Source organism: Theropithecus gelada, chromosome 16, assembly GCF_003255815.1.
Source record: "Theropithecus gelada isolate Dixy chromosome 16, Tgel_1.0, whole genome shotgun sequence".
NCBI lineage: Eukaryota > Metazoa > Chordata > Mammalia > Primates > Cercopithecidae > Theropithecus > Theropithecus gelada.
The window spans coordinates 6,074,514-6,101,778 of record NC_037684.1 but is presented as its reverse complement, the minus strand read 5'-3'; the positions used below and the strand labels follow the sequence as shown (position 1 = coordinate 6,101,778).

The 27,265-nt window shown below is 47.9% G+C and overlaps 2 protein-coding genes across 4 annotated transcripts in view; one reads left to right on the top strand and one right to left on the bottom strand.

Annotated features, from left to right (window-relative positions):
• Window positions 1-26,489, bottom strand: part of ADAP2 (ArfGAP with dual PH domains 2) — a 37,762-nt gene extending 11,273 nt beyond the window's left edge. For all 3 annotated transcript variants that reach the window (XM_025363257.1, XM_025363258.1, XM_025363259.1), the window contains exons 1-6: window positions 26,051-26,489; window positions 25,091-25,221; window positions 21,184-21,275; window positions 16,144-16,223; window positions 13,786-13,898; window positions 2,026-2,172 (exon numbers count right to left, since the gene is read on the bottom strand). In XM_025363257.1, the coding sequence (XP_025219042.1) occupies window positions 2,026-2,172; window positions 13,786-13,898; window positions 16,144-16,223; window positions 21,184-21,275; window positions 25,091-25,221; window positions 26,051-26,144 (657 nt within the window). In that variant the 5' untranslated portion in view covers window positions 26,145-26,489. The remainder of the gene's footprint in view (window positions 1-2,025; window positions 2,173-13,785; window positions 13,899-16,143; window positions 16,224-21,183; window positions 21,276-25,090; window positions 25,222-26,050) is intronic.
• Window positions 1,355-1,703, top strand: LOC112610010 (40S ribosomal protein S27-like). The gene has a single exon (XM_025363261.1). The coding sequence runs from the start codon at window positions 1,390-1,392 to the stop codon at window positions 1,642-1,644; it is 255 nt and encodes an 84-aa protein (XP_025219046.1). The 5' UTR covers window positions 1,355-1,389; the 3' UTR covers window positions 1,645-1,703.
• Window positions 26,490-27,265: the final 776 nt, after the last annotated feature.

Here is a 27,265-nt window from a genome sequence, read left to right as displayed (position 1 = left end):
AGAGACCTTGGGTGCCTCAGTAAAAGTCCTTGTGGCAGTGGTTGGCATGGAGAGGGGGCTAGGGCTGTGGTGCTAGGGCCCCTTGGGAAGGTCTAGTCCCTGCATCTGGTTCCTGGCTCCTGCTGCCAAGGGTCCTCCCTACAGCAGAGGCACATGGCGGGTAAAGTGGGTGCAGGGCTCAGGAACCACTGGCTGTGACCCGAGCAAGTTACTAACATGTCCATGACTCAGTAACGGGGGCTTATTTTGAGGATTAAGAAATGATGGACAGCAATCACCAAAAGCAGTGCCCAGGGGAGTTAATAGATGGTCACAAAATGTCAGCACCCACCTTCATCCACTCCCACTTAGCATCTCTGTCCCCTGCCTAGTCCTGAGACCCTGCTCAGGACCTGACCCAGCTTATTCTCTTATACTGGCCTGCTCATCTCTGACTGGGCTGATTTCCTGGACTATTAAATAGTGCTTCTCAGTGGGTCACCCCTGTAATTCCAGCACTTTGGGAGGCCAAGGTGGGCAGATCACTTGAGGTCAGGAATTCAAGACCAGCCCGGCCAACATGGTGAAACCCTGTGTCTACTAAAAATACAAAAAAAAAAAAAAAAAATTAGCTGAGTGTGATTTCAGCTACTTGGGAGGCTGAGGCAGGAGGATCACTTGAACCCTGAAGGTGGAAGTTGCAGTGAGCCGAAATCGCGCCACTGCACTCCAAACTGGGCAACAGAGCGAGTTCTGTCTCCAAAGGAAAAAAAATAGTGCTTCTCAAACTTAAATGTGCACAAGACTCACCTGGGATCCTGTTAAAATGCAGTTTCTTTTTCTTTTTTCTTTTTTTTTTTTTTTTTTGAGGCGGAGTCTTGCTCTGTCACCCAGGCTGGAGTGCAGTGGCGCCATTTCGGCTCACTGCAAGCTCCATCTCCTGGGTTCATTGCCATTCTCCTGCCTCAGCCTCCCGAGTAGCTGGGACTACAGGCGCCTGCCCCCATGCCCAGCTAATTTTTTTGTATTTTTAGTAGAGACTGGGTTTCACCATGTTAGCCAGGATGGTCTCGATCTCCTGACCTCATGATCCGCCCACCTTGGCCTCCCAAAGTGCTGGGATTATAGCCCCCTCCCCACCAGTTGAGGCTGGTCTCATACTCCTGGGTTCAAGTGATCCACCTGCCTTGGCCTCCCAAAGTTCTGGGATTACAGGCAAAAGCTACCATGCTCAGCCTTGAGACTATTTTTAACAAGCTCCTGGGTGGTGCCAATGCTGTTGGACCAGGACCACATGTTGAGAAGCAGCGTCCTGGGGCGCACTGCCGCCTGACTGTCTATCAGTTCCTCCTCCGTATTCAAAACCTCTGGCCTGCCTTTCCGGCGGTGACGACCTACCCACATGAGAACATGCCTCTCGCAAAGGATCTCCTTCATCCCTCCCCAGAAGAGGAGAAGAGGAAACACAAGAAGAAACACCTGGTGCAGAGCCCCAATTCCTACTTCATGGATGTGAAATGCCCAGGATGCTATAAAATCACCACGGTCTTTAGCCATGCACAAACGGTAGTTTTGTGTGTTGGCTGCTCCACTGTCCTCTGCCAGCCTACAGGAGGAAAAGCAAGGCTTACAGAAGGATATTCCTTTAGGAGGAAGCAGCACTAAAGGCACTCTGAATCAAGATGAGTGGGAAACCATCTCAATAAACACATTTTGGATAAAAATAAAATAAAATAAAATAACCTCTGGCCCTACCTGGCTTTGCATTCCTGGGCATAGTCACTTCTGTAACTGGACTTTCATTGGTGGCTGTGCACTGTTCAGATACAGCCATGGTACTTGCCAGGTTCCTCTCCCTGATCTCACCCTGCCCTCCTCATATCTTTGTCTCAGACTGGAAAGTGACTATAGATTAAGGCAAATGGTAGCAGAAAATCTCTAGAGGCAGCTGAGCACAGCACCAGTGAGCAGGGGAGGTGGTGAGCTGCACCTGCCGAGTCCTGGGGTGCGAGCTGGAGGTGGAGGTGGCAACTCCAGTCGTCTCACCTTCCCACTTTCATGATACACAAACAGGTTCCTGATGTGGCCATCTCTCCTGTAGGTGATCTGCAGCCCGTGGGGGTGCCCTATCTTCTCTGTCTGGAAGGTGGCGTTCAAGTCCTTAATGCTGATGACAGCTTTGGGGTTTTTACCCTGAAAGAGAGAGAGAGAAAGAAAGATGCTGACAGTCCACAGGGTGACTTTTGGTCAACTTTCACCAAGGCCTTCATGCAAACAAACATCAATTTGTAAATATACGGGTTTTAAATGTTCTTGCTCTCATATCAAAATTCACAGATACTGGCCGGATGCGGTGGCTCACGCCTGTAATCCCAGTACTTTGGGAGACCAAGGTGGGTGGATCACGAGGTCAGGAGTTCGAGACCAGCCTGGCCAACTTCGTAAAACCCTGTCTCTGCTAAAAATACAGAAATTAGCTAGGCATGGTGGCAGGCGCCTGCAATCCCAGTGACTCGGGAGACTGAGGCAAGAGAGTGGTTTGAACCTGGGAGGCGGAGGTTGCAGTGAGCTGAGATTGTGCCACTGCACTCTAGCCACCACACCTGGCTAATTTTTGTATTTTTAAGTAGAGACGGGTTTTCGCTATGTTGGCCAGACTGCTCATGAACTCCTGACCTCACGTGATCTACCCGCCTTGGCCTACCAAAGTGCTGGAATCATAGGTATGAGCCACTGCGCCTAGTCTATCATTCTTTGTGTCCATGGGTACTCAACGTTTAGCTTCCGTTTATAAGTTAGAACATTTGGTTTTCTGTCCCTTTGTTAGTTACTTAAGATAATATTCTCCAGATCAATCCATGTTGCTGCAAAGAACATGATCTCATTCTTTTCTTTGTTTTTATCTTTGTTTTGTTTCGCTTTTGTTGCCCAGGCTGGAGTGCAGTGGCATGATCTTGGCTCACTGCAACCTCTGTCTCCCAGGTTCAAGGGATTCTCCTGCCTCAGCCTCCCAAGTAGCTGGGATTACAGACACGTGCCACCACATCCAGCTAATTTTTTGTATTTTTAGTAGAAACGGGGTTTCACTATGTTAGCCAGGCTGGTCTCAAACTCCTGATCTCAGGTGATCTGCCCGCCTCAGCCTCCCAAAGTGCTGGGATTACAGGCGTGAGCCATCACCCCTAACCAATCTCGTTCTTTTTATTTATTTTTGAGATAGAGTCTCGCTCTGTTGCCCGGGTTGAAGTGCAAAGGCGTGATCTCGGCTCATTGCAACCTCCACCTCCCAGATTCTAACCATTCTCCTGCCTCAGCCTCCTGAGTAGCTGGGATTATAGGCGTGTGCCACCACCTCTGGCTAATTTTTGTATTTTTAATAGAGATGGGGTTTGACCATGTTGGTCAGGCTGGTCTCGAACTCCTGACCTTGTGATCTACCTGCCTCGTCTCCCAAATGCTGGGATTACAGGCATGACCCACCGTGCCCGGCCAATCTCCTTCTTTTTTATGGCTGTGTAGTATTCTATGTACCACATTTCCATTATCCACTCCACCACTGATGGGCACCTAGGCTGATTCCATGTTTTTGTTATTGTAAATAGTGCTGCGATGAGCATATGTGTACATGTGTCTTTATAGTAGAATTATCTCTTTTTTCTTTTCTTTCTTTTTTTTGAGACGGAGTTTCACTGTTGTTGCCCAGGCTGGAGTACAATGGAGCGATCTTGGCTCACTGCAACCTCCACCTCCCGGGTTCAAGCGATTCTCCTGCCTCAGCCTCCCAAGTCACTGAGATTACAGAGATGTGCCACCATGCCTGGCTAATTTTGTATTTTTAGTAGAGACAGGGTTTCTCCATGCTGGTCAGGCTGATCTCGAACTCCTGACCTCAGCTGATCCACTGGCCTCTGCCTCCCAAATTGCTAGGATTACAGGCGTGAGCCACCGCATCTGGCCTATAGTAGAATTATTTCTGTTGCTTTGGGTATATACCCAGTAATGGGATTGCTGGGTCAAATGTTAGTTCTGTTTTAAGTTCTTTGAGAAATCTCCAAACTGCTTTCCACAGTGGCTGAACTAATTTACATCCCTGCCACAAGTGTGTAAATATTTCCTTTTCTCTACCACCTCACCAGTATCTGTTACTTTTTTACTTTTTGATAATAGCCATTCTGACTGGTATAAATGGTATCTCAGTGTGGTTTTGACTTACATTTCTCTGATTAGTGATGTTGAACATTTTTTCATTTGCTTGTTGGCCACGTGTATGTCTTCTTGGGAGAAGTGTCTGTACACATCTTTTGCCCATTTTAATGAGGTTGTTTTTTGCTTTCAATATTATATTTTTGAGGTCTACCCGTGCTGTGATATAGCAGTCTAGTTTTCTCTTATAAATGACTATACCAAAAGTTATCAATCTATCTTCTGTTAATAGATACATTGAGATTGTTCCTGATTTTTTGCTATTATAAGTAATGTTGCAGTCAGTTTGTGCCCTGGTACACATATGTGAGTGTATCTGTGGGTCACAGTGTATGCTTAGAAATGGAATTGCTAGATTACAGTTATATACATCTTCACTTACTAGAGACTGACAAATTATTCTGCTGAATGGCTCAACAGTGATTGTACCAATATTTGCTTCCATCAATGAAATAGAATAATTCCCCTTTCCCCATACACTCACCAACACTTGACACTACCAGATTACAAAATTTTTGCCAATATGATAGGCATGGAATTGTATCTCATTATTAATTTTCACTTAATGAACATTTACTGAGGTGTAGTTTAGAAACAATAAACTGTACTCATATTAAGAATATAGTTTGAATCCCAGCATTTTGGGAGGCTGAGGTGGGCAGATCACAAGGTCAGGAGATTGAGACCATCCTGGCTAACACAGTGAAACCCCGTCTCTACTAAAAATACAAAAAATTAGCTGGGCATGGTGGCGGGCACCTGTAGTCCCAGCCACTCGGGAGGCTGGGGCAGGAGAATGGCGTGAACCTGGGAAGTGGAGCTTGCAGTGAGCCAAGATCATGCCACTGTACTCCAGCCTGGGCGACAGAGCAAGACTCCCTCTCAAAAAAAAAAAAAAGAAAGAGTATAGTTTGAGCCAGGTACAGTGGCTCACACCTGTTATCCCAGCACTTTGGGAGGCTGAGGTGGGTGAATCATGAGGTTAAGAGATCGAGACCATCCTGGCCAACAGGGTGAAACTCTGTCTCTACTAAAAATACAAAAATTCGCTGGGCGTGGTGGCACATGCCTGTAGTCCCAGCTACTAGTGAGGCTGAGGAAGGAGAATCCTTGAACCCGGAAGGCAGAGGTTGCAGTGAGCCAAGATCGTTCCACTGCACTCTAGCCTGGTGACAGAGCAAGACTCCGTCTCGGGGGAAAAAAAATATATATATATATATATATATATATATATATAGAGAGAGAGAGAGAGAGAGAGAGAGTTTGATTTTTGACAAATGTATATACCCATGTATCCACCACAACAATCAAGATATAAAACATTATTAATCATCCTAAATATCACCCCAAAATAGTTCACTCATCCCCCTTCACAGAATCTCTACCCCATTCCAACACCAGATAACCACTTACTTGTCTTCTATCAGTATAGTTTTGCCTGTTCTAAAATTTCATATAAATGAGATCATATAATACTCTTAAACAAGGGGACTTAGAAAAGTTCATGGAAAACACATAGTATGAAAACACTATGCATGAATTTCAAATTGTTTTGCACCAAAATAAACTCATACTAACTTGTTATAACATGTCTGAATGGGATTTCGTTTGAGGCACTAAGAAGCGTAAGACATCAGCTTGAAAACAGTCCCTTTCAGAGCAATGTGAATTCTGCTAAAATTGAAGCGAGAAGAAACATCAACATTTATGGTGAAGCTTGGATGGAAGAATGGTGAAATCACTGATGCTTTCAGAAAAGTTTATGGGGACAAATCCCCAAAGAAATTAGCAGTTTACAAATGGATAACTTGTTAAGGAGGGACAAGATGATGTGGAAGATGGCGCCTGCAGCAGCAGACCATCTACATCAATTTGCAAGGAAAAAAATCATCTTGTTCATGCCCTAATTGCAGCAGCAGACCATCTACATCAATTTGCAAGGAAAAAAATCATCTTGTTCATGCCCTAATTGAAGAGAAGCAAAAATTAACAGCACAAACAATAGCTAACACCACAGATACCTCAATTGGTGCAGCTCACACAACTCTGACTGAAAAATTAAAGTTGGACAAACTTTCCACTCAATGGGTGCCAATGCCATCGCACCCAGATCAGTTGCAGACAAGAGCAGAGTTTTCAATGGAAATTTTAAACAAGTGAGATCAAGATCCTGAGGCATTTCTTTGAAGAATTGTAACAGGAGATGAAAAATGGCTTTACCAGTATGATCCTGAAGACAAAGCACAATCAAAGCAATGGTTACTGAGAGGTGGAAGTGGTCCTGTCATAGCAAAAGCAGACCAGTCAAGAACAAAGGCCATGGCAACAGTTTTCTGGGGGATGCTCAAGGCATTTTGCTTGTTGACTTTCTAGAGGGCCAAAGAACAATAACATCTGCTCATTATGAGAGTGTTTTGAGAAAGTTAGCCAAAGCTTCAGCAGAAAAACATCTGAGAAAGCTTCACCAGAGAGTCCTTCTCCCCTACGACAATGCTTCAGCTACATTTCTCTCATCAAACCAGGGCAATTTTGTGAGAGCTTCAATGGGAAGTCATTATGCATCCATCTTACCGTCCAAATTTGGCTTCTTCTAACTTTTTTTCGTTTTCTAGTCTTAAAAAATCTGTAAAGGCGGCCGAGTGTGGTGGCTCATGCCTATAATCCCAGCACTCTGGGAGACCAAGGTGGGTGAATCACTTGAGGTCAGGAGTTCAAGTCCAGCCTGGCCAACGTGGTGAAACCCCGTCTCTACTAAAAATACAAAAATTAGCCCAGCGTGGTGGTGGATGCCTGTAATCCCAGCTGCTGGGGAGGCTGAGGCAGGACAATCACTTGAACCTGGGAGGCAAAGGTTGCAGTAAGCCAAGATTGTGCCACTGTACTCCAGCCTGGGTGACGAAGCGAGACCCCATCTCAAAAAAAAAAAAAAAAAAAAAAATCTGTAAAGGGTACCCACTTTTCTTCAGTTAATAGTGTAAAAAACAAAAAAGGCCAGGCATGGTGGCTCATGTCTGTTATCCTAGCACTTCGGGAGGCTAAGGCTGGTAGATTAGATTGCTTGAGTTCAGGAGTTCAAGACTAACCTGGGCAACATGACGAAACCCTGTCTCTGCCAAAAAATACAAAAATTAGCCAGGCATGGTGGTGTGTGCCTGAAATCCCAGCTACTCAGGAGGCTGAGGTGGAAGGATCGCTTGAGCCTGGGAGGTTGAGGCTGCAGTGAGCTAGAATTGTACCACTGCACTCCAGCCTTGGTGAAAGAGCAAGACCCTGTCTCAAACAATGGCAGAAAAAACAAAATGTAAAAAAGACTGCATTGGCATGGTTAAATTTCCAGGACCCTCAATTGCTTGGGGATGGACTAAATGGCTGGTGTCATCACTTATAAAAGTGTCTTGACCTTGATGGAGCTTATGTTGATAAATAAAGTTTATATATTTATTTATTTATTTTTATTATTATTATTTTTTATTTATTTATTTTGAGACGGAGTCTTGCTCTGTCACCCAGGCTGAGTGCAGTGGTGCAATCTCTGCTCGCTGCAAGCTCCGCCTCCCGGGTTCACGCCATTCTCCTGCCTCAGCCTCCAGAGTACCTGGCTAATTTTTTTGTATTTTTAGTAGAGACGGGGTTTCATCATGTTAGCCAAGATGGTCTCGATCTCCTGACCTTGTGATCTGCCCACCTCGACCTCCCAAAGTGCTGGGATTACAGGTGCGAGCCACCACGCCCAGTCAATTTTTTTTTTTTTTTTTTTTTTTTTTTAGATGGAATCTTGCTCTTTCACCCAGGCTGGAGTGCAGTGGCGCAATCTTAGCTCACCGCAACCTCCAGCCTCCCAGGTTCAAGCAATTCTTGTGCCTCAGCTTCTCCAGTAGCTGGGATTACAGACATGCACCACCACACCCAGCAAAGCTTTGTATTTTTAGTAGAGATGGGGTTTCACCATGTTGGCCAGGCTGCTCATGAACTCCGGACCTCAATTGATCCAACTGACTCGGTCTCTCAAAGTGCTGGGATTACAGGCGTGAGCCACCGAGCCCGGCCTCCAAAGACTTTTTTAAGTGCTTTGTATAGAGCTTCAGGCATTTTTTTTTTTTTTTTTTTTTGAGTTTCACTCTCTTTATACTTCATTTCCTTTTTTGTATTACCCAAAAGTTTTACCTTAAAATTAGTTACCTTTATGATTTTAAAATATCCACTCTGGGAAGTAAATAAATAAGAACACAGGGAGCCTATCCTATTTTTGGACTATTCTGGACTGAACTGGTGTAGGACTGAAAACCAGGTCAACTTTTTTCAACCAGTGATGAGGCCCTGTCTGAGAGGCCAGCTCACAGCAGCTGCTGGGGTTTGGTGACCTTTCCTAACTGCAGTAGCGCTTTCTCTTCCTGCCTTTTGTACCATTTCAGCAAAAATGTTGAAAAAGCCACATTCTTCAGTGCTTTACATTGAAGACTGAGAAAAAATTCTTCCTCTAACTTGTAAGGTAAAGATTCTTCATCCCATAACATTTTTCACTTGGTCCTAGACTGTGGCCACATTGGACAGATTTTTTTATTATTATTTGTGCAAATTTATGGGGTACATGTGAAATTTTGCTACATGTATATAATGTGTAGTGATCAAGTCAGGATATTTAGGGTGTTGGTCACCCGAGTATTTTTGTTAAGTATAGTTATCCCACTCTGGCATCAAATATTAAATTTATTCCTTCCACCTTACAATATGTTTGTACCCTTTAACCCACTTCTCTTCATCCTCCCTTCTCCTCCCCATAAACAGACCTTTTAGCATTACTCTGGTCTGCCTAGAAAAGCAACAGGGGAAATATATAATAATTCTACATATAGGAAATAGAGTAAGGTGAAGGCTAAAGTGCTCAGAGCTTATCCTTCGCTTACTTTGTTGGCCACAATTTCACATTCTCTTTGCTGAAAACTTCTTATCTTTCTGTCCTTTAAATACTGGAATGCCCCAGGGCTCAATGGGCTAGATGGTCTCCAAAGATGGCGTTCACCAAGTCTTTCCCTCCCAGTGTGTACATGACACTCTATCCATGAAGAGGTTGAATCTATTTCCCCTCCCCTTGAATCAGGGCTTGTTGCATGACTTGCTTTGACCAATAGAATGCAGCTCCTGGTTAGCCTTCCAGAGGTCTGGTAGCGTTTACTTTTGTTTAGGGAAGTCAGCAGCCAAACTACAAGAAAGCTTGAGCTAGACTCCTGAATGAGGAAGAGAAAGCAACCATATAGAGCACACCAAGGCACCAGACATTAGTGAAAGCTTTGGATCTCTGGCCAGCTAAGGGCAGCAGAGTAGCCCAGCTGATGCCACATGGAGTACACCAGAACAGCCGAGGCCTGCTCAAATTCCTGACCCATAGGATTGTGAGAAATAGTAAATTGATATTTTAAGCCATTAAGTTTTAGGATGGTTTGTTACTCAGCAACAAATAACCGAAATACTCAGTCCTTGAACACCTTTTTCCTGCTTAGGTGATCCTAGCCAGTCCCATTACTAAACCAGTCTACATGCTGACGACTCCAGTTCCAAACTCTCTCCAAGCCTCCAAATCATACATCCAACTTCTGTCACTTGGATTTAGAATTCAGGAAACATACATCCAACTTCTTTCCCCATGTCTCTACTGGATGACTAATAGGCATCTCAAAATAAAAAAGACTTTTGAGCATCTCCTTAGGGGTCTAAGTCTTTGCCACCTTAGTAAATAGCAAATCTATTCCTGTAGTTTTGTAGAGCAAAAATCTGGGAATCATCCTTGATTCCTCTTACTCTCACACCCCACATCCAATCCTTCAATAAATTCTATTGCCTCTACTTCCAAAATATATCCAGAATCTGACCACTTCTAACCATCCTGGTCAGATCCACCACTCTTCTTCATGTTGGGTTATTGCAACAGCTTCCTGACTTATTTCTCTGCCTCCACTCTGGCCTCCTTCCTTCCTACTCACCCTAGCAGCAGCCAGCGTGCTGCTTTTAAAAAGCTTAAGTCGGCCGGGCGCGGTGGCTCAAGCCTGTAATCCCAGCACTTTGGGAGGCCGAGATGGGCGGATCACGAGGTCAGGAGATCGAGACCATCCTGGCGAACACAGTGAAACCCCGTCTCTACTAAGAAATACAAAAAATAGCCGGGCGAGATGGCGGGCGCCTGTAGTCCCAGCTACTCGGGAGGCTGAGGCCGGAGAATGGCATGAACCCGGGAGGCGGAGCTTGCAGTGAGCTGAGATCCGGCCACTGCACTCCAGCCTGGGCTACAGAGCGAGACTCCGTCTCAAAAAAAAAATAAAAAAATAAAAAAATAATAAAAAATAAAAAATAAAAAGCTTAAGTCAGGCTGGGCGCAGTGGCTCATGCCTGTAATCCCAGCATTTTGGGAGGCTGAGGCAGGCAGATCACATGAGGTCAGGAGTTCTAAATCAGCCTGGTAAACATGGTGAAACTCTGTCTCTACTAAAAATACAAAAATTAGCCAGGTGTGGTGGTGCACGCCTGTAGTCCCAGCTACTGGGGAGGTTGAGGCAAGAGAATCGCTTGAACCCAGGAGGCGGAGGTCACAGTGAGCAGAGATCACACCATTGCACTCCAATCTGAGCGACAGAGTGAAATCCCATCTCAAAAAATAAATAAATAGGCCGGGCGCGGCGGCTCACGCCTGTAATCCCAGCACTTTGGGAGGGTAAGGCGGGTGGATCACGAGGTCAAGAATTCAAGACCAGCCTGGCCAAGATGGTGGAACCCTGTGTACTAAAAATACAAAAACTAGCTTGGCATAGTGGCGGGCGCCTGTAATCCCAGCTACTCGAGAGGCTGAGGCAAAGAATTGCTTGAACCCGGGAGGCACAGGTTGCAGTGAGCCGAGATCGCGCCACTGCACTCTGCACTAGGCGACAAAGCAAGACTCCATCTCAAATCAATCAATTAGTCAATCAAAAGCTTAAGTCAAATAATATCACTTCTCAGCTCAAAATCCTCCAATTGTTTCCCATCTCACTCAGTAAAATCCAAAAGCCCAAATTTTTGCAAATCATACATGTGTAAGTGACTTGTATCTAGAATATATGAAGAACTATTACAATTTAATAATAAAGAGGCAAATAACCTAATTAAAATATGGGGAAAGGATCTGTGTTGGCTAGGACGGTCTCGATCTCTTGACCTCGTGATCCACCCACTTCGGCCTCCAAAAGTGCTGGAATTACAGGCATGAGCCACCGTGCCCGACCAATATGGGGAAAGGATCTGAATAGACATTTCTACAAATAAGATATACAAATGGCCAATAAGCACATTAAAAAGATGCTCAACATCATTTGCCATGTGGGAAACACCAATCAAAACCACAGTGAGATACGACTTCATACCAACAAAGATGGTTATAATAAAAAAAAACAGATAGGGGCCTGGTGCAGCAGCTCACATCTATAATCCTAGTACTTTGGGAGGCTGAGGCGGAGGATTGCTTGAAGCCAGGAGTTTGAGAACAGCCTAGGCAACACAGCAAAACCCTATCTCTACAAAAATAAATAAGTAAATAAAAATTAGCTGGGTGGAGTGGTATGCATCTGCAATCCCAGTGCTTTGAGAGCCCAGAGCAGGAGGAGAGCTTGAGGCCAATAATTTAAGGTTGCAGTGAGCTATGATTGCACCACTGCACTCCAGCCTGGCCAACAGAGGAAGACCCTGTCTCTAAAAAAATAAATAAAATAAAATAATAAAATAAAATAAAATGAAAAAAACCAGGTTAGGCAAATCCATAGAGACAGAAAGCAGGTTGTTGGTTGCCTAGGGCTAGTGGTGGGGTGAGGCAGGGGATTACAGCTAAGGGATAAGGGGTTTAAAGTTTTTAACTGAATTGTGGTGATAGTTGTACTCTCTGTGAATATACTAAAAGTCAATTGACTGCATACTTTAAATGGGTGAATTATATGGTATGTGAATTATATCTCAATAAATTGTTACCAAAAGAAATCCCGTCTTGCTGTGACCTACAAGGCCCTCCACCATGTGACTTCATCTCCCTCCACCCTTTTCCTTGCTCACTCTGCACAAGTTACTCTGCCCTCCTTGATGCCCTATACCCAACAAACACACTTCTAGCTCAGGGCCGGGGCTGCAGCTTATGGTTAAGTAGTTTGTGCACTGTGTAAAAAGCTCCTAGCTGACTGGTCACTGCAAACCAGGCTTCTGATTTTTGAGACTGGGCCCCAGGGGCTGCACCCTCTTAGAGGGATCATCTTTCTCAAATCGGTGCAAAGGTGTAGGTGTTTGACCATACCCGTGCTCAGGGCTTCTGCACACACTGTTGCTCCCACTTCTACTCCTCCCCCACATAGCCATGTCACTCAATGCTCACATTTGTTCAGTTATCTGTTCAAATGTCACCAGAGAGGCCTTCCGTGATCACTCTGCCGCAGCACTCCCTAACTCCCTGACACACTCATTGTTCTCTATCTTCTCACTCTCTGCTTTTTTACCTTTTTTTTTTTTTTTTTTCTTTTTGAGACAGGGTGTCACTCTGTCACCCAAGCTAGAGTACAGTGGCACAGCCTCAGCTCAGTGCAGCCTCGACCTCCCATGCTCAAGCAATTCTCCCACCTCAGACTCCCTAGTAGCTGGGACTACAGGCATGCGCCACCATGCAAAAGTGCATGTGCTTGACCCAGCTAATGTTCGTATTTTTTATAGAGATGGGGTTTCACCATGTTGCCCAGGCTGATCTCAAACTCCTGAACTCAAGCAATCCCCCTGCCTCAACCTCTTCCTAAAGTGCTGGGATTACAGGTGTGCGCTACTGTGCGCAGCCGCTTCTATTTTACTTTATAAAACTATTGCCTCCTGGTATATTATATATTGATGTGTTGATTGTGGAGTTCTTTCCTTTCACTAGACTGAAAGCTCCCTGCGAACGAGAGTTTTGTTTAGTTCCCTGCTGTATCCTCAGTGCCTAGAATAATGTCTAGCACACAGTAGATACTCAATAAATGTTTCTTTTTTTTTTTTTTTTTTTTTTTGAGACGGAGTCTCGCTCTGCCACCCAGGCTGGAGTGCAGTGGCCGGATCTCAGCTCACTGCAAGCTCCGCCTCCCGGGTTCACGCCATTCTCCTGCCTCAGCCTCCCGAGTAGTTGGGACTACAGGCGCCCGCCACCGCGCCCGGCTAGTTTTTTTTTTGTATTTTTTTTAGTAGAGACGGGGTTTCACCGTGTTAGCCAGGATGGTCTCGATCTCCTGACCTCGTGATCCGCCCGTCTCGGCCTCCCAAAGTGCTGGGATTACAGGCTTGAGCCACCGCGCCCGGCCTAATAAATGTTTCTTAAGTGAATGAATAAATGAAGCAAAACCAAGTGGTCATCAAAGGCTTAAACATGGACCTGTCTAAGCCGATTCTAGGTGGACAGAAATTGTGATTTTTAGTGGGCTGGTTTACTGTATAACCAAGGAAAAGTAGCCAAATGTTGTGCCTAACTCTCAGGGGCTGAGATTATCTACAAGAAAAGGCACCACTGATTAGAATGTAGGCCTTAGTTGAGTGAGAGTGCTCAGGAAGGCACCTGCTCTTGTTGGTCTGGCATCTTACCCCTTCTTTTGTGTAGTACTTCAGGAGGCCTTCTCTTGCCAGAAGTACAAACCTCCTTCTCAGAAACTGTGAGTTGTCCCTTCCTCGCTTCCACAGGAATCCTTCTCGGTTACCTTAAGCAGCAAGGATGACAAAGAGTGAACACATGTGACCTTAAGATGCACAAGCAGCTCAGGAATCTCTGAGGTTCTCAAGGGTGGAATGAGCCTTCCATCTGCTGCCAAAATATCTCCACTCAAACTTCCCTATTTCAGCTGCAGTACACGAGGATCCCATCTGGGGCCAATTTTGTGATGTCTTCTCACTTCAGGGGCACTTCCCACTGCCTAAAACCTTCCTTCCTTGACCTTCTGTGTATCAGGCTGTCTCATGAGAAGACCCTTAAGAAGGCAAAGTCCTGAGATACTAGAATGATTCTGAAAGACACCTAAATACATACTCAATACATATGGTCCTGCCCAACTTCTTGTTGACATCAACCTAATGAGACTTTAGAAATAAGGCCGGGCAGTGGCTCATGTCTGTAATCCCAGCACTTTGGGAGGCTGAGGCGGGCGGATCACGAAGTCAGGAGTTCAAGACCAGCCTGACCAACATGGTGAAACCCCGTCTCTACTAAAAATACAAAATTTAGCTGGGGATGGTGGCACATGCCTGTAATCCCAGCTACTCAGGAGACTGAGGCAGGAGAATCACTTGAACCTGGGAGGGGGAGATTGCAGTGAGCCAAGATTGCGCCACTGTACTCCAGTCTGGGTGCCAGAGTGAGACTCCATCTCGGGGGGGGGGTGGGGGGGAAAAAGAAAAGAAAGAAACAATGAGTGCCCTCCAGGCATCTGCTGGTTTGAAGAATAATTTATGGGCTGGGTGCAACGGCTCACGCCTGTAATCTTGACACTTTGGGAGGCCAAGGCAGACAGATCATTTGAAGTCAGAGTTCGAGATCAGCCTGGCCAACATGGCAAAACCCTGTCTCTCCTAAAAATATAAAAATTAGCCAGGTGTGGTGGTGCATGCCTGTAATCCCAGCTACTCGGGAGACTGAGGCACGAGAATCACTTGAACCTGGGATGTGGAAGTTGCAGTGAGCCGAGATCATGCCACTGCACTCCAGCCTGGGTAACAGAGTGAGACTCTGACTCAATAAATAAATACATAATAAATAGAGTCATTTGTGGTCCTGGTAGCCAGGAGAGCTGAGCACTGCCTTTGGCCCTCTAAGAATGGTTTTGTATACTTTACTGTCTGGGTCAGAGTCAGCCTGGACTCAGGACAGGAGGGGTGAAACTGCCACAGATCCAGGACCACAGAAGAGGTTGTACCCTGCACAATGGTCGAAAGGGAGGCTGAATTTAAGCCCATGCTCCTCACCAAGCCTTGAGCTGTACATGGAACAAAGTTCACCAGGAGCAGGGACATCTTTTCCTAATTGGTTTATCCAGTGGAGGAGTCTTCCTGCCATTTATATTAAGAGTCTGACGCTGGGCGTGGTGGCTCACACCTGCAATCCCAAAACTTTGGGAGGCTGAGGTGGGCAGATCATGAGGTCAGGAGTTCAAGACCAGCCTGGCCAACATGGTGAAACCCCGTCTCTACTAAAAATACAAAAACTAGCCAAGCATGATGCTGTAATCCCAGCTACTCAGCAGGTTGAGGCAGGAGAATCGCTTGAATCCGGGAGGCAGAGGCTGCAGTGAGCTGAGATCATGCCACTGCACTCCACCCTGGGCAACAAGAGCATGACTCCATCTCAAAAAAAAAAAAAAAAAAGAAAGAAAAGAAAAAGAGTCTGGCTGGGCACAGTGGCTCACGCCTGTAATCTCAGCACTTTGGGAGGCCAAAGTGGGAGGATCACTTGAGTTCAGGAGTTCAAGACCAGCTTAGGCAACATGGTGAAACCCCATCTCTACCAAAAAAAAAACAAACAAAAAACCCACAAAAATTTGCCAGGTATGGTGGCATGTGCCTGTAGTCCCAGCTAGTTGGGAGGCTGAGATGGGAGGATCATGTGAGCCTGGGAGACTGAAGCTGCAGTGAGCTGTGATCGTGCCACTGCACTCCAGGCTGGACAACAGAGTAAGACCCTGTCTCAAAAAAAAAAAAAAAAAAAGAGTCTGTACACACTTGTGACCCTGCAAATACCTGAGACAAATATGCTTCTCTGCTACTCAGAGCATAAAGCCCCATGAGCTGATGTGTTGTTATTTCAAAGTCAGAAGAACCCACACCTTGGCCTCTGCGGCCAGAGTGAGAACAGCAGGCATCTCTTGGATGGATCCTGCTCCTAATATTTAGGCACTTTGTCTTTCTAGAGCTCATTAAAACATAGATTTCAAAAGATGATGGAAATAACTTTACCTGGGAGTGAGATAGTTTCCCCGTCAGCCATAAATTCCCGTCTCTCATACTTAGCTCGAATCCATTGTTCCTTTAAGACCCTAAAAAGAGAGAGCCTGTGGTCAGCTGTGTTTGATGCATTCTCTTTTTTTTTTTGAGACAGGGTCTCACTCTGTTGCCTAGGCTGGAGTGCAGTGGTGTGATCATGGCTCACTGTAGCCTAGACCTCCTAGGCCCAGGCGATCCTCCCACCTCAGCCTCTTAAGTAGCTGGGAACACAAGCATGCACCACCACACCCGGCTAATTTTTAAGTTTTTGTAGAGATGGGGGTCTCCCTATATTGCCTAAGCTGGTCTTGTACTCCAGGGCTCAAGCGATCCTCCTGCCTCAGCCTCCCAAAGTGCTGGGATTACCACCATGCCTGGACTGATGCATTCTTTTCCAAGACCTTGCAGTTGAGGGTGGGTACATCACAGCAGTGCCTCACTGCCTGCTCCAGCTACCTAGGATTCCTCAGTCTCCGTACTATTAATATTCGGGGTTGGAGAATTCCTTGTTGTGCTGTCCTGTGGGTTGCCCCATGCTCCACAGAATGTTTAGCAGCATTTCTGGCCTCCACCCGTTAGATGCCAGTAGAACCCCTCCCCAGCTGTGGTACCCAAAAATGTCTTCAGGCATTGCCAAATGTCCTCTGGGGGAATTATTTCTCCCAGTGGGCTATATGAGAACCACTGAGCTGTTGCAACCCCAGTGTCAGCTCTCTAGGTCACTGAAACAGATACTGGCTCCCCTGGACCATCGACACCGCCTGCTCCCGCTGCGTGTTCATGAGCTTAGGCAGGAGAGTCCAGGAGCCTCTTCCTGTGCCTGCCCATGAAGTCTGGGCAGGCTACACTGGACAGAGCAGTCATCTTAGGATCTGACCACCTGGGACCTGGTCTCACTCTATCATTTATCCACCATGTGACCATGAGCAAGTTACCCAACTCCTCTGAATTTGGGGAATGGGCCACTATTGTTATACTCACTTAGCCCTCCGGGTTGTTGAGAGGTTTAAATGTATATGAAGGGCCTAGCACCTACTCAGCACATAGTAGGTGTTTAATGTGACCTCAATCAGAAATTGTCATCCACGAGTCCTACAGAAAAACCATGCAGCCGAGAGTGGAGTTATGTTCATTGTTTGGTTCCCGCTCACTTTTTCCAGGGAAATGTTCCAAGGTGTATATGACCTTACCCCATAACCACAAGAATGACTAGAGCTGGGCATCTGGCCCAACCTGGTAGGTCAGAGCTCTTTGCTGCTCTGGGCTGTATGGACCGACCGGGTCAAAAGTGAAGGAGACATTGATGGAGCTTTCTCCAGAGCCACGCTGGAAGGTATAGCCTGGCACCTGCTTGTGGCCTTGCTGCCAGCTGTGGGAAGGAAGCCTGGCTGAGAGAAGGAGGGAAGAGAGCCAGAGACAGTGTGAGAGACCTGAAGGTGTTTGAGCTCCTGGCTCGGTCCTTCCTGAGGCCAGCTCCACCACTGTCCTTCTGGTAGTCTCATCCCCAGAACCCATAAAATCATCTTTTTCTTATGCTGGTTTAAATTGGGTTTCTGGCCAGGTGCAGTGGCTCACACTTGTAATCCCAGCACTTTGGGAGGCCAAGGCGGGCAGATCACTTGAGGTCAGGAGTTCAAGACCAGCCTGGCCAACATAGTGAAACCCCGGCTCTACCAAAAATATAAAAATTAGCTGGGCATGGTGGCACGTGCCTATAATCCCAGCTACTTGGGAAGCTGACACAGGAGAATCGCTTGAACCCACAAGGCAGAGGTTGCAGTAAGCTGAGACTGTGCTACTGCACTCCAGCCTGGGTGAAAGAGCAAGACTTTGTCTCAAAAATAAATAAATACATAAATAAATAAAGTTTCTGATACTTATAATCAAGAGTCCAGGCTGGGCATGGTAACTCATGCCTGTAATCCCAGCACTTTGGGAGGCCAAGGCAGGCAGATGGCTTGAGCTCAGCTCAGGAGTTTGAGACCAGCCTGGGCAACATGATGAAACCTCATCTCTACAAAAATAAAAACAAACAAAAATACAAAAATTAACCGGGCGTGGTGGCATGCACCTGTAGTCTCGGCTACTTGGGTGGTTGAGGTGGGAGGAGCACTTGAGCCGAGGAGGTCGGGGCTGCAGTGAGCCATGATTGTGCCACTGAACTCCAGCCTGGGCAACAGAGTGAAACCTTGTCTCTATATAGGAAGAAAGAAAGAAAGAGAGAAAGAGAGAAAGAGAAAGAAAGCGAGAGAGTCCTTCCTAGTGCACAGCCCACAGATCATTGAGGAGAATCACCTGGCCCACCATGAGGGTGGAAACCTGGACACCAGATCAGAGCTGAGAGAAGGAATGGAGACCAAGGGCCACCCATCTTGGTCCTGGAGGTGGCCATTAGTACTCAGATAAAAAGGGTTAAAGTGCAGGGCTGCTGCTGGAGTCATGGCGAGTAATGTCTGTGTAGTGCCGGCAGGAAGCCTAGCACTGAGCGGTTGGAACAAAGGGCAGAGTGGCAGCAGCGAGCCAAGATGAGACAGGCCCTCTCAAGTTGAGCCAGCACACCCCAAAACTGGCCATGGACAGGTAGCATTCTGAAGCAGACACGGTGAAATGGATTCAAACCAGTGTGTCGGGTGGCATGTGAAAGGTTCTATGTAAGTTATCTCATGTAATCTCTACAACTATGCTATGATGCAGGCATCATTGTCTACATTTCAGAGATGAGGATGTCGACAATCAGAGAGATTTGCTGACTTGCCCACATCCTCACAGCTAGGTCACAGTAGAGCTGGGAAACAAAACTGAGGTCTTCCAGGTAGAAAGCTGTTCTTCTCCAGCCACTCCAGAGTACGTTACTAGCTCTTAATTGTCTAAGCACTGAGAAATTACAAGACCACTAGGTATGGCTATATAGTCTGTGTGCTGCCCAAAAGCACCTTGCTGAGGCTCGGCAGCTGAAATGCAGCTGCTTTCTGTTTGCCAGACATACCCCCTATGAGGCTGGGTCAGCCTAAAGGGATTCCTTCTCCCCATTTACACAAGGCACTGTCTAGCAGCCCTGGTGGCGAGTCTAAGTCCCTGGGAAGGAGTCTCAGGCTCCGGCAGTCAGATCTGCAGAGGTCCAGGGCGACTAGGTACCAGTACCACACTAACCCTCACCTCCAGGGGACCTGAACCCTCTTGCTGCTTCAAAGTGCCCCTCTTATATTGAATTCTCCCAATGCCATGACACAGTCACCCAGGCCCTGGTGTCAGACAGGCTAGACCAGTTCTGCCTCCACAAACCTCAGGTTTTTTCATCTATAGCATAAGGATAATAGCAGTACTCGTAGGGTTGTTGAGAGAATTAAACAAACACATGCACATAAGCATTTTGCACAGGACCTAGTACTTAAGCAAAGCTCAATAATATTAGTAGCTTTTTTTTCTTTTGAGACAAAGTCTTACTCTGTTGCCCAAGCTAGAGGGCAGTGGAGTGATCTCTGCTCACTGCAACCTCCATCTCCCAGATTCAAGCGATTCTCCTGCCTTAGCCTCCCGAGTAGCTAGGACTATAGGCACACACCACCATGCCCAGTTAATTTTTTTATTTTTAGTAGAGACGGGGTTTCACTATGTTGGCCAGGCTGGTCTTGAACTCCTGGCCTCAAGCGATCCGCCCGCCTTGGCCTCCCAAAGTGCTGGGATTACAGGCGTGAGCCACCACACCTGGCCTTTTTTTTTTTTTTTTTTCCTGGGACAGAGTCTTGTTCTGTTGCCCAGGCTGGAGTGCAGTGGAGCGATCTTGGCTCAATGCACCCTCCGCCCCCGGGTTCGAACAATTCTCGTGCCTTAGCCTCCCAAGTAGCTGGGACTACAGGCATGAGCCACTGCATCCAGCCAGTAGCTACTTTTTTTTTTTTTTTTTTTTTTTTTAATGCTAGGTCTCACTCTGTCACTCATACTAGAGGGCAGTGACACATGTGATCCTAGCTCACTGCAATCTGGGCTCAAGCAATCCCCCTACCTCAGTCTTCTTAGTAGCTCAGACTATAGGCACGTGCCACTATGCCCTGGCTAAGTTTATTTTATTTTATTTTTTGTAGAGACAGGGTCTTGTTATGTTGCTCAGGCTGGCATTGAATTCCTGTCTTCAAGCGATCCTCCCACCTCAGCCTCCCAAAGTGCTAGGATTACAGGCACTGGCCATTGTGCATGGCTATTATTCTTATTTTTTGGTTATTATTTAGGGATCTGCAGCTCAGGCAAGTTGTTCAGAGCCAACCCGAGCTGAGGTGGTAGAGCCCTGGACATATTTCTCACCTTTTTTTTTTTTTTTTTTGAGACGGGGTCTCACTGTGTTGCCCAGACTGGAGTGCAGTGGTGCTATCTCGGCTCACTGCAAGCTCTGCCTCCTGGGTTCACACTATTCTCCTGCCTCAGCCTCCCAGTAGCTGGGACTATGGGCGCCTGCCACCACACCCAGCTAAAATTTTTTTGTATTTTTAGTAGAGACAGGGTTTCACCGTGTTAGCCAGGATGGTCTCTATCCCCTGACCTTGTGATCCGCCCGCCTCGGCCTCCCAAAGTGCTGGGATTACAGGCTTGAGCCACCGTGCCTGACCAGCCCTAGACATATTTCTCTAAAGAAAGTAGCTGAAACACACTTGGTCTAGTAAGATATTAGTGTTTATCCCCTCTACCAAGTTAGCCACCATCTGTAAGCTATAAGAATGTCACCGGCAGAGATCATAGAGAAAAATCATAGAGATCATAGAGAAAAATCCTCCATTTAAGAGCTGTGGAAACTGAGACCCAGAGAAAAGAAGAGACACGCCCAGGCAATAGAGGCAGAAAGAGGCTTATACCAGTCTTCCTATGTGCTCTTTGTGATGGTATCCAGTGCTTTCCTGCATCTACCTGCGCACCAGGCCCATAGAAGAGACCACCACAGATGAAGACATCAAAGATGGAGAGGGGGAGGAGGTGGAACCAGGACAGCCCCCTCACCCAGTCCCTAAGGAATCACCCACTCACAGGCAGTCGTTGGCCTGGGGGATGTAGTAGAAAGCTGGGACTCTGGCTTCGAACTTGGCCTTCACACGGAGGTTCCCATTGTGGGTCATAAACTGCAAGACAACAGCAACTTGAGGTAATATTAGACCTTGAAAAAACGTGAAATGAAACTATGAGGCTGCTGACTTAGGCTGAGTCAGAAGAAACTGCCTCCAAGAAGGAGATGTCCCACTGAGCTTGGTCATCCATACTGCCGGGAAGCCCCAGCCTGTAACAATCACGGGCAGATATAACCATGCCTCATATGGGCAGGACTCCACAGTGCTCACACATTAGCTCACTGGGTCCTCTCAGCCGTTTTCATATCACTGTACCCATTTTACAGATGAGTCAACTAAGGCTCAGACAGGTTCGGTTACTTGTTCAAGGAAACACAGCTATAAGTGGAGAACTGGGATTTGAACCCAGACCTGACTCCAAAGCTCACATTCTTCCTATCATGCCTTCCACAGATGGCTAGGACCCATAGCAGCCCTGAAAGTCTACAGGAGATAAATGTACCTGGAGGGTGGAAGAAGTGGGTGCTGGGTTCACGGAGTGCATAGGTCAGGATGATTAGTAGGGCCCTTTGGCACCCAAGAGACCCAGAGGCTGATGCACCAAAAGTGACCCTGGCAGCAGTGGCATAGCTAGTATGAGGGCAGAAGTGGGAAGAAACACCAGGTGTTTAATTCACATGGCTTGGGCATCTCCTTTGCGGGAGAGGAGCATTGCTCCTCTTTTCCTCTGCAGGGGCTGCTAGGCTGTATCGCCAGCTTTGGATCCCAACAGAGCAGGATTCAAATCCTGACTGCCATTTATTTGATAAGTGACCCTGAGAATCTCACCTGTAAAAATGAAGAAAACGGCCAGGTAGAGTGGCTCACACCTGTAATCCCAGCACTGTGGGAGGCCAAGGCTGGGGATCACTTGAGGTCAGCAGTTTGAGACTAGCCTGACCAACATGGTGAAACCTTGTCTCTACTAAAAAATTACAAAAATTAGCCAGGACACAGAAGGGTGAGGCAGGATACTTGCTTGAACCTGGGAGGCAGAGGTTGCAATGAGCCAAAACTGTGGCACTGCCCTCAAGCCTAGGCATGTCGCTGCCCTCAAGCCGAGATTCTGTCTCAAATAAATCAATAAATTAGCCAGGTGTGGTGGTGCACACCTGTAATCCTAGCTATTTGGGAGGCTGAGGCACAAGAATTGCTTGAACCTGGGAGGAGGAGGTTGCAGTGAGCCAAGATCACACCACTGCACTCCAACCTGGGCAACAGAGTGAGTAAGACTCCATCTCAAAAAAAAAAAAAGAAAAAAAGAAAAAAGAAAGAAAGAGAAAGAAAGAAAGAAAGAAAGAAAGAAAGAAAGAAAGAAAGAAAGAAAGAAAGAAAGAAGAGAGAGAAAGAAAGAAAGAGAAAGAGAAGAAGGAGGAGGAGGAGGAGGAAGAAGAAGAAAATATAACAGGGAGTTGGGTGCTATGGCTCACACCTGTAATCCCAGCACTTTGGGAGGCTGAGGCAGGTCGATCACCTCAGGTCAGGAGTTCGAGACCAGCCTGGTCAACATGGTGAAACCCCATCTCTACTAAAAATACAAAAAATTAGCTGGGCATGGTGGCAGGCACCTGTAATCCCAGCTACTCAGGAGGCTGAGGCAGGAGAATCGCTTGAACCAAGGAGGTGGAGATTGCAGTGAGCTGAGATTGAGCCACGCACTGCACTCCAGCCTGGGTGACAGAGTGAGACGCCATCTCAAAAAACAAAACAAAACAAAATGCTGGGCGCGGTGGCTCACACCTGTAATCCCAGCACTTTGGGAGGCCAAAGCAGGCGGATCACCTAAGGTCATGAGTTTGAGACCAGCCTGACCAACAGGGTGAAACCCTGTCTCTAGTAAAAATTCTACGAAAAATACAAAATTAGCCAAGCGTGGTGGTGCATGCCTATAATCCTAGCTACTCGGGAGACTGAGGCACAACAATCACTTGAACCCCAAAGGCAGAGGTTGCAGTGAGCCAAGATCGCACCATTGCACTCCAGCCTGGGCAACAAGAGTGAAATTCCGTCTCGGAAAAAAAAAAAAGAAAGAAAGAAAAAAGAAAATATAACATGGGAGTTATAAGGTGCAAATAAAATCCTTCAGGTTTATGTGCTGGTTTACTGGTTTCCAGCCTTTCTCCCACACTAGAATGTAAGCTCTGTATGGCCAGGGACCTTATCTTGTTCATTGTTCTCTCCCAAGACCCAGTACATAGTAAGGTCACACTAAAGCCTCCAGTCCAGTGCTGTCTAGCATAGTACCTGGCACAGAGTGGGCACTCAGTAAACGTCAGCCTGCTTCCCCAATAGTCCTGGAAACCCTCAGCCAGCCCGCACAGTGCAAAACTGCCTGCTCTCTGGAGGTTTTCTGACCAAAATGGAATTCCCATGCAGGGTGAGGGTATCTTCCACCCCCAGAGGGCAGAAGAGCAAAGTGGTCCTCTTTCTGCCTAGGGGGAAAGGAGGAGGACTTTAGACCACGAATCAGGTTATTTCCCTTCCCCCAGTGCAAGACTTCACTAATCATAACTTTTTTGTTTGTTTGTTTGTTTTGAGGCAGGGTCTCACTCTCACCCAGGCTGGAGTGCAGTGGTGCAATCCTGGCTCATTGCAGCCACACCCTTATAGGCTCAGGTGATCTTCCCACCCCAGCCTCCCAAGTATCTGGGATGACAGGCACATGCCACCACACCCAGCTAGTTTTTATATTTTTTGTAAAGACAAGGTTTCACCATGTTGCCCAGGCTGCCCTTGAACTTCTGGGCTCAAGCGATCAACCAGCCTCAGCCTCCAAAATGCTGGGATTATAGGTGTGAGCCACCACACTCGTCCAACAGCAACTGTTAACTGACTACTTTTTTTGTCTGGACTGAGCCTACAATCATCTTCACAGCAGTGTTGTGAAATTGGTGGTGGTGGCCAGGCGCAGTGGCTCATGCCTGTAATCCCAGCACTTTGGGAGGCCGAGGTGGGTGGATTACCCAAGGTCAGGAGTTCGAGACCAGCCTGACCAACATGGCAAAACCCCCATCTCTACTAAAAATTAATACAAAAATTAGCTGGGCGTGGTGGTGGGTGCCTGTAATCCCAGCTACTCAGGGGGCTGAGGCAGGAGAATTGCTTGAACCCCAGAGGCAGAGGTTGCATTGAGCCGAGATTGCGCCATTGCACTCCAGCCTGGGCCACAAGAGCAAAACTCCGTCTCAAAAAAAAAAAAAAAAAAAAAAAAGGAAGAAAGAAAAAAAAGAGAAATGGTGGTATCCCTTGAATACAGATGTGGAAACTGAGGGTCCACAGCTAGGTCTAAGTGCCTAGCTCAGGGCCTCCCAGTTTATAGGTAAGCAAATGATGGCCAGGAGCAGTGGCTCAGGCCTGTAATCCCTGCACTTTGGGAGGCCGGGGTGGTGGATCACCTGAGGTCAGGAGTTCCAGACCAGCATGACCAACATGGTGAAACCCCGTCTCTACTAAATACAAAAAAATTAGCCGGGCGTGGTGGCACGCGCCTGTAATCCCAGCTGCTTGAGAAGCTGAGGCAGGAGAATTACTTGAACCCGGGAGGCGGCAGTTGCAGGCAGCCAAGATTGCTCCACTGCACTCCAGCCTGGACAACACAGCAAAACTCCGTCTCAAAAAAAAAAAAGAAAAAAAAAAGTAAGCACGTGATGGAGCCAGAATTTGAACTCAGGGCCTCTGTCTAAGCTGCCATCTTATAGGCTGTGTTTCCTCTGGCTAGATTTGCCTCTCTCTGGGTCTCAGTTTCCCCCTCTGTAGAACGGGAGCCCCCTGCCCATGGGCTCCACTCCAGCTCCGCAGTTCCACGGCTCTCCACGGGCATGCCTTTCTACCTCCACAATACTGTCGTCCCAGAAGTCAAGACGCACGGATTTAACTCTGCTGATGTCAGGGAAGTTACGGTGGACACCGCAGCAGTTGAGACAGATGAAGATCCCCAGCTTGTAAGAGGCCCAGTCGGGATCTGCAGGGGGAGAGGTAAGAGAGGAGCTGAGTGGAAAGCGCGGCGAAGAAACCAGGGCTGGGCTCGGGGTGCTGGGGCAGGCGGGTGCCCCTTCTCCCACCTAAGGCGAACTAAGCGGCCAGCCTGACACTTTCTGGTTAGACCACCGGCCGCTGCGCGGCGACCGGGGTGAAGATCCTGGAAGCAGTCCAGGGTGCGGGGAGAGAGTCTGAGGTGGCGCGACGTGGAAGTGACGGGACTCAGAGGGAACCGAGAGGAGGGCGCGGGGGGCGCACCGCGGGACTCGGCGCGGAGCTGCAGGTTGGGAGGCTGAGTCAGGGGGCCCTCGGCGTCAGCGGGGTGGGGCGCTGGGGAGTCCTTCGGGGGGTGTCCGGGAGCGGGCAGGGGGTACAGGACGATAGGGGGCCTGGGCCCGACCTCTAGCTCTAGCTGGGATGTCTGAGTCTGAGGGCTGGGGGCGCGCCTGGGAGCGCAGACACGGAGAGCCCGGACCCAGGTGGTCGGGTGCCTGGCCAGGGAAGAGAGCGGGACCAGCAGGGCTCCCGGCTGCCGGCTGTCGTGTCGGGGTCCAAGCACGTGGGAAGATCCGCGTCTGGTCCCGCGAGGGGAGCAGAGCCTGGACTCGGAGGGGCCGGGGCCGGGTGCGGAGAAGGCCCTCGGGGCTCGGGTGAGAGGTTCACGATGTGGGTGGGAGGGGTCCGGGCCCGCAGGTCCCACGTCTGGGTCCAGCGGGGGCCGAGGGCGGGACCCGGTGGTGCGGAGGGGAGGAGTCGGGTGGGCCAGGGGTCCGGCCGGGGGTCTCGCGCTGCCCGCGCTGCCGCGCCCTTACCTGCCGCCCCGCAGTCGGCGCAGTACGCGTTGCCTGTGTCCGGCGCCCGCAGCAGCTCCAGCAGCCGCTTCTTGTTGGGCTCGCGGTCGCCCATGGCCGGCCCGGCGGGCTCAGCGGGGCTCAGCCCATGGCCCGTGTGCTCTGCCCGGCAGGTGGAGAGGGACCCGACCTCAGCGCCTCAGCCAGGCCCGGGAGGCCGCCAGCCCCGCCCCGCCCCGCCCCGCCCCGTCAGGACTGTCCGCCCCTCCCTCGGCGGGTCCAGTCCGGCCCCGAGCTCCGCCGACGCGCGGGGAGGGACAGGAGCACGCAACTTGGAGTCTAACACACTGGCCCGAGATCAAATCGTGGCTTGTCACTTGGTAGCTGCGAGACTGTGCACAACCTATTCAACCTCTCTGGGTCTCAGTTTCCACGTCTAGGAAAGAAGAACAAGGGCATATGTCTGCATCTCAGCGCTTCTTGGAAACCAGAATCTAACTTCTGTTAAAACGTTCTGTTAATAGAAGATCTTACATCTATTTGGAGACGTATTTATATGCAAATGCAACCTCCTCAGGAAGCCCTCTGTGATACCCAGCCTGGAGTAATCTCTCTAGCCTCTGGGCCTCCAAGAATACTGTTGTAGTATCTGTCAATTTCTTTTGGCTCTGAGCACTTTCTATCTACCTTGCATCACGGTTATTTATATACTTGTGTTAATTCCACTCTCTGAACCCAGACACATACACATGCCTACACCAGGGAGTTTGACGTCCGCAGTTTTATGTCTGTATTCCATATAGCTCCTATAAATGATACCTGCACATTTTTAGAAGTCCAACTAATAGTCGCATGATTTTGTTCACCAGAAAAGTGTGGTTTCACCAAGGTGGACACAGCCAGGCACTTTAACCTGTGAAGTTCCATTACGGTGAGGCTAAGGCAGGGTATAGGTGGTCTTAAATTCCAGCATTTCATTAATCCTCTTTCCCACTCCCCCATCTTTGTTAATCCTTGACATCATCTTCAGTGACTCATGGGCCTCCTGGTGAAATACATACTGCACATACTTGCCATCTCCTCTGTAGGTTAATACCTGTCTATCATAGGCATATGGCTTAATGCATCTGTGTATTATGCATCTGATAGACAGGTGTTAACCTTCAGCATAAAATCAGGTTTCCATCCTGGTGAATTGCAGCTGATGTTCTAGCTGACCTGCCCACACTCCCATTC